The following is a 7763-nucleotide window of genomic DNA, read 5'->3' on the forward strand; positions in this document are numbered from 1 at the left end:
ACAATCGAGACAAGGAAGTGGTTGAACCAGTGACCAATGCAGATATTCTCGACGAAGCAATTATCGAGGCCTTTCGCAGGAAGTTGTACGATCAAATTGAATCAGTCAAGTGGAAGGCACACTTTAGGTTGTGGGCTGACCTTGGCATTGATGCCCTAAGCAGGCCTATATCGATACTCAATGAGTTTGTGAACTCAGTCGAACTTTATCCCACCTATGAGCTGTGGTTGGTTAAACTCCGTAAAAAGTTATGGGACAAGGGCCAAGAGTACATGATGGCGATATTTCGAAAAATAAACTACGTTTTTACTCTCATCCACAAGTATCTTAGGAAAAAAGTTGATAGTATTAATGTAAGTAGATTGATTGTGCTGTTTATGATTTAATTTTTGAGTCTCACACTGTTTTTTCCAGAAAGATACACCCACGGATTATAGGACTAAGAACTACGATAATGTGTAAAATTTAGATCATACTGGAGGTTAATATTTTGAGCTGTTTTTAAACTAAAAGGAAAAAAAAAACATCTCTTAGTGCATAATAATTATAACTTTTATTGATATACGAAAAAGTACAGTAGGTTGCTTTTAAGTCGCAGCTCAGAATAGATCGTGAATAAAGCTCCAGAGGGCATCTTTGCTCACTTCCTTGTTATCATCTCCCAAAGAGTCAAGCTTTTTTTTAAGCATTCTCAGTTGCTTTTCATCGCTTAGGATTGCCTTAAAAACTCGGTCAGTGAAACTATCGTAGATACCAAGCCTTTTTAAGAGTCTCAGGACTCTCCTTCGAAACTCCCTGTCTGAGAGTTGCCGTAATGCCGATGCTTCCTCGGTCAAAGTGTCATTTTGGTTGACTGGAGCACTGGTTGAGTTCAAGGAGCTTTCATTCTGCTGAAGAACATTGATCTCATTAAAAACCATTATTTTTTGATCTAGTTGGTAAAACGGAAGCTCAGCTGCTTGCTGTAGTTTCAAGTAATGCGAGGAAAACTCTCCAGGTTGGGCTTCTTTGAGGCTTTCCTTTAAACGGGAGGTGACGATTTCGTTTAGTTTTGTCAAGGGCTCTAAGGATTTAGTATTCTGGCTGAGGATCCCTTGTCCTAAAAGGAGAATTACTGTTAAAACTAAAATTGCCATGGCTTTTCTCAGACAACTGCTTGGTTTTGCTTTAGAATGTTGAGCTTATATAGCATGCTGGTACCACCGATAGTTATGAGTTATGCTCAGTTAACAGGCAGTAAGATACTAGATTATTAGGGGCTAGGTCGCAGGTGGGTTAGTTATGGAGGTCAAAGCATAATTACTATGTCATATTATGAGTGGCCTTAGTTCGAAAAAGATTTACGACTCTATTTACTGACTTTGTTAAGGCAAACCAAGGTAGAATTTGCGTAGTAAATTAGAAGTCTACGGAACTTCATAATCCGTGTATTTTTCTTAGATAATCGTTTATTATGTTCCAATTAATATAATTGATTTCTGCTTACCAAAAATCATGGATAAACTGTTCAATAATGTAGCAAATGTTCAGCCAGCTACCAACTGCATTTAAGACTTTTCAATGGTTTCTTCTCAGGCAATTAAGCAAATGCAGCGAATGTCTTTTACTGCTGGGGAATTGAAAAGGCAAATACAGTGAGTGGGTGGTGCAGAGATGGGTGGTGCGAATAAAATGCAAAAACATTAAGCCCGGCCCAGAGCTCGGCTCTGAGCAGACAAAACTTCGAATGCAAAGAAAAGCGGCAACTGTGACAATGTAAACAACAGCGGAAAGAACTGGTAGCCGTTGCAAGGGAAATGGGATGGGGTGGAGGATGGGTGGTGGTAAAAAGTGCATACAAAATTGCCAAGTATAGGGGAACAAAAGAAACAAAAACGACGCCGTCAGCTGCAACGCAAAACTGCAGCTAACCGAAAATGGTAATGGCCTTCCATGGCTGGCGAAATGGGGGAGTGAGGATGGTTTCAATGTTTCAGCTTAATGCGAAAATCTTGTTGCACGCCGCCTGCAGCAAACGATTCGGCCTCCAGACCATGGCGAAAAGTCTATTGTTTCACAATCATAATTCTCCTGTAAGCTGTTCGGTTGAAGGGTTTTCCAAAGGGGAGGGATATGGGTTGTTATGGTGTGGTATGGGTTGGAAATGGGGGGTCCTTTTCCTGGCTGCAGGAAATGAACATCATTAATTTTGCCATTCTGCATTTGCATTGGAAATGGCATTTCAATATTCGCTTCGCTTTCAAGATTGCCAAAACCATTTTCCGCGCAGCCAAATAACCTTTATTCAAGCTACATAGCAGCCCCCGTGCCCCGTGCCCCGCTCCCTTCGACTATCAGTCGTCGTCCCGCTTGCTCGCCATGTCGGCGGCTTGGAAAAACTTTCAACTGCTGTGCGCGATTGCCGCGACGTGACTTAATTTCCACCGCCGGCAGGCATACGGCTAAATATTTGTTCTATTCGAAAAGGGGGAGGGGATTTCGGGCAGAGGTTAGTTAAACTCTTACACTGAGAGGAAGAAGTTCCTAAGAACATTTAATATTTTGCTTTATTTAAGCTTAAACTTAAAAATATTGGCTATTTCTGGAAACGTACTCGCGCAGTACTTACTTCCTAGGTACCATTGATTTCTTTCTGTGCATGTTTCGCTTTGAGCATTTATCAATATATGGACATGTCCTGATAACTCTGTCGATGGGAATTGCGGCACGTAGCGCTCGACACTCAAGTGTCCAAGTGTTGAAAAAGCCGTGCATAAAAACTAACACGTACGCACCGATCCGATCCGAACTAAACTCTAACTGGGGGTCACATATATATATATTCCCATGGCCAGTTGGGTGGCTAAGCCACTCCATATCAGATATATATATTTATATATATGTGTGAAGAAGAAGAGTAGGTCCGGCAGTGGGCTCGAGAGCGAAAATCAAAGCTAAGCACTTTCAATTGGATTTATGCGTTTGCGATGTGCCCAAAGATGCGAATCGGAATCGCGTGCCCAGCTGGCTAATGTCTCAATTTCCCTGGCTATGTAATCCTTACTCCCCCTTACCGACTACCAATCCCATTCCCTTCTGCAAAGGACTTTCTTATTAATCAGCACAAAAAGTTTTGCCACACTAACTTGCAATTCAGCCGATAAGCAAATCGCCCAAAAAACTGTTTACACAACGCATACATGGCCAATTATCCCGTTGCCCATGTGTGCGTGAAAGTATTTGTGTTTGAGTGCCTTTGGTTATTAAGTTTTATGATCAGTTTGTGTTTTGCGTTGAAACGATTTATTTAGCTAAGCGGAATTAATTGGAATTTTACGTGTTGATTTCCTCTCTGCACTTACTTGAGTAGGAATGAGTAGGCGTTGGAGCTGTAGTTATGGGGAAACCCCTTGAGGCCAGTCAGGAAAATCTCTCCTATGCTCAGTTTGTCTAATCGATTATAAAGTGAAGTGAGTGAAAAGTGGGAGGCTGGGTAATATGTAAATATTGCCGCTTTTACTTTGAGTTGTTTCAGAAAGTTTCTTTTGACTGGAGACTGAAAAGTTAAAAGAGTAATGAAATGATTAGCTTATATTTTCAATTTAGTATAAGTAACCATGGAATAAATAATTTTAAAGTTAAAGGTAAAAAATGTTCCTTTTAAGGACACGTCTTTTAAGGTTTCCCCCTATTTATTAACGAATTCTTACGGAGGAAAAGGTAAAAATTAAAACTTAGCTTTTTAGTTTAAACAAGTTGTAAGTCACCCAATTTAAATGATTTAATCTTAAGACCCTATTTTTTTCCTTAATAAATAAAATATAAAAAAATAAAAAAATAAAGTAAGGCATTAAAAACTGGGTATATGCTCATTTTATAAAATTTCTTTGGAGTTTTTATCTTTTTATAGAGTTTCCTTGGTTTATCCTCCCATATCCCTTCACTTCAAAGGAGCATTTGGTCCTTCGCCACTGTGGACGGGAAACCGCAGTTAATGCCAGCAACAAAAGCGACCCGAAACCAAATCGCTTAGCAAACAATGGAGGAGCTACCCCAACCCCCTTCCGCATATCCCTTATACCCCTTACAGCCAGCCACACATTACATATATGCGATCCAGCAGATGGGCAGTCCGAAATGCTTTATGCGATTATTTGCTGAAATGTTGCGAGAGCGGGTTTCGTTATTTATTTGCTTTTTTGGGGGCCCTGGCAGTTTCTTTCCCTAGTTCGGTCGGACGGCTGGGCATTAACAAACATTCCTGTGGCCAGCAACAACGGGGGAAAAAAACAGAACTGTGGCATATTTCATGTTTGCTCCAGGAGCTTTTCTTGGGACGACGGATCAAAATCGCTCAAGTGTTAAAATTTCCAGGCTAGAGATTTGCATGACAGGAGGGCCAGGGGAGCGGGAAAAGTGGCGCTTGTAGTGCCTGCCTCTCATATATACCTTTATTGAAAACATAATACGCCATTCGCATACACATGGTTTCCATTTCATTGCTTTCGGTTGCCATTCGATTCGATTCGATTCGATTCGATTCCATCCTATTCGATTTCATCCTGTTTTGGGTACTTTTTTCGGGGTGGCGCGTGACAAAACTCAACTTATGCCAGCTTTGAAATTTACTTTGCCTGGCTAATCCCTGGGATGTGTGAGTCCTTGGAGAGCTGTCAGAGAATTGAGGCAGCGGGGCCAAAGGAGTGGATCCTAAGCCGACTGTCCAGTGCGTTTTTTCCCCGGTATCCCCCCTGTTTTTGGAGTGGCTGTCACAAACGCTTTTGTCCAAGAGCCATCAGAATCGGGGGTCAACGATGGGAGTCGACCATGTCAATGGCCATGAAACGGCAGGATGGCTAGATGACCAGGAAGGGGAGATTACCGAGAGGTTCAATCAGAAATGGAGCCCCACCACACAGGTCACTCAGTCATCCAGGGCAGCCCTTAGCTGCAATCTCATAGGAATATTAAGATTAGAGATTTAAGTAACAGGCATAAAATGAATTTATTCAACAGGAAACTTAACATATATATATACTCTGATCAACAATTTTTGGTAAGTCTTTCTAATATACTCGTAATTTATTTTACTTATTTTGAGCAACCATTAAGACTTCTCCCATAGGCTGAAATCTTTACCTTTGGGCCATTTTCTTGATAACATTAGCAATGCAGTCCTTTGACCCTCAACTGTCCCCTGGTAATCCTTTTATGCCCTCTGCCCTAAGTAAACAATCTGCGCACTTCATTTGGCCAACAAAAAACAAACACCGGACACCCAATTTACAAGCTGAAAATCTCTGACAGCTTACAAAGAAATTTGGCAAAAAATAAAAAAGAACGTAACGAGCACAACTTAATCGAAAACTTTTTTGCCTGGAAAACTCTTTGGAGGGTTTGTCATTCCAGGTTTTCCCAGCCTGAGCTTCTGTCCGAGCAATGAAATTAATGCACAAAGTTTGCTGTTTGTTGCGGTGGCCGGAAGAGGGAAAACCTTTTCGAATTTCTAATGAGCAAAACAACTTTTTTTCGGACAGACTTTGGCGAGGTGAGAAGCTGAAAAAATTTGATTTGAATTGAGGGTTGGCCAGGTAAAAGTTTTTAAATAAAAATTAAAAATTGTCAACGCGTTAAATTAGGGTCGGGAATTCGCGAAGTTTTAGGAAAAAAGCGAGGGTTAAAGGTAAAATTGAAATTGAATTGGGTTTCTGCGGATGACAGAAGGGGCGAGCAATACATTTGAGAATTCGCCTTCAAAGGAAAACTTGCAACTACCCAGCCTGTAAAACTGAAGGGTTCTGCTTCTTTTTTTTGTGTTGCACATCCACCTTTTCTCCCCGCCCACAGGATTCATAATCTCCTCGGTAATCTTTTAATCCAGTCGAGTGAATTTTGTACTCGATTGTGCAACAAAGTTGCCAAAGGCTGTCCAAAGAAGCGGGCCGGAGTTAACTTTCGACAGCAGCTAAACATGTGAGTGAACTTTCCCAGCCTCCAACCCCTCCACTTTTCCTTCTACAACTCCCCGCACTTGCCATTACATTAAGCTCACCCAACTTTGATGTCATCTTTGTGCTTAGGCCCCACAAACAAAGTTTCCATGGTCGCTCTAAAAAAAAACTTTTTTAATAGTAATGGACTTTAAGTCTTTGCCACTCAGAGCACTCTACTTTTTTTTCGCTGCACACAGCGTGAATGCTCTTTTTTTCGTGCAGTGTAAGCCGAGCAAAGGATAGTTGGTGAAACCAGGTGAAATGCGGCTCCACAGCTTCAAAAAGTTATTTCCGCCACAAATGAACACGAGATGCATTTTTTTAGCGTCTCCCATCGATACGTGTATGTGATGGAAGTGGTCCAGGGTTTGGAGTCCTGGAGCCCTGGGTCCTGGGTCCTATTTCCCCGGCACTTAGCCCACGGCCAGACTATCTGCCTGGCTGCCTGACTGAGCCCCCTTCACTCCTATTTTTTCTCCCCGGCTGGCATAAGCCGCTTAGCTTTTGAGCAACTTTGAGCATGTAAATGGCAGACAAATTCAGATATTTTCGCCATTCGCCAGGGAGATCTATTAAATATGATACGACCGCCTTAATTTGGTTGACATTTTTCACTAACTCACTGGAAAAGCGATTGGTATTAATGTTTACTCTTTGTTTATGATTATACAGGGAAATATTACTCATACGCCATGTCTAACACAACATTAATCAATTAGCACTTCTTAAACTCTGAGACTAAACCTAAACCAAACTCCATGAAAATAAACAAAAATATGGCCAAAATCTTTCAATTCTTGGCAAGTCTCTCCGAGGGCTACAGGGGACATAAACTAAGCTCTAATGCGCCAGCTAAGGATACAAATTACGAAACAATGACGTCAACGTGCCTGTCAACAACTTGGCCAGACAATAGTTTTGCTTTGGGGCAGACAGTTCCGGAAAATGGAAAATGGACGTGGGGCAAGGGTAGGGGAACGGAAAATGGGAGAGACGAAGGTTAGGCGACAGGTGCACCGGACATTTCTGTCGCATACATACAAATTACGTGCGAGATTATGCCGAGTCCGGTTTGAACTAAGCACTAAGGAGCTGGCAGCCAGGACGCAGGACGAAGCTGTTGAGTTTCTATTGGTGGTTACGGCACGTACGTAAAATCAACAGAAAGCAACGTCACCCGGCGATGGCAGCGTGACTCACGATCAACGGGGTTAACTACTTTAAGATTTTGTTAATAAAAATGAATGTTGGATCTTAAGATCGAATCTTCGTTTCTAGAAACTTGATAACCAATCAGTTTTGAGAATGCTTTTCATCAGGAAATCTTTTTTATATTTCCACGCCCATCTCTATAAGAATTTTGAAAGACAAAACTATCTTCAGCTGCATTCCCTCTCCACCTATTTCAAGTTCAAATGGAACAATGCCAGAATAATGCTTTCACTCCAGAGGAGGTGAACTGAGGTGATAGTTTATAGGAAGGGGACTTGGGCATGGGCATGTGCATTGTTGTGAATGGGAACGCCTCGAGTAGATTTAAATGAGCTCAACATGCATTTAAATGCAGCCTGATTTGATTACGAAGTACGGCTCCATCTCGAAGAGAGAGAGCTTTGTGGGTATCACCGACTGCACCTTTCTGACGATGTTATTGCTGTGGGGTCCCTGTCACGGCCATCAACAATTGCGCATTGTGGCATCGGATGGCTGACAGGTCGCGAACAATGCCAAACGCAGCGAAAACAACTGCCAAAGGTGCGAAAATTAATATTTGCCCTGGATAACAACAGC

General features: G+C 41.9%; 1 protein-coding gene across 1 annotated transcript; it reads right to left on the minus strand.

Moving 5' to 3' along the window:
• Positions 1-599: 599 nt before the first annotated feature.
• Positions 600-1165, minus strand: LOC108104050. Its single transcript, XM_017209897.2, has one exon. The coding sequence runs from the start codon at positions 1134-1136 to the stop codon at positions 600-602; it is 537 nt and encodes a 178-aa protein (XP_017065386.2). The 5' UTR covers positions 1137-1165.
• Positions 1166-7763: the final 6598 nt, after the last annotated feature.

This window comes from Drosophila eugracilis, unplaced genomic scaffold (genome assembly GCF_018153835.1).
Source record: "Drosophila eugracilis isolate 14026-0451.02 unplaced genomic scaffold, ASM1815383v1 contig_445, whole genome shotgun sequence".
Classification (NCBI taxonomy): domain Eukaryota; kingdom Metazoa; phylum Arthropoda; class Insecta; order Diptera; family Drosophilidae; genus Drosophila; species Drosophila eugracilis.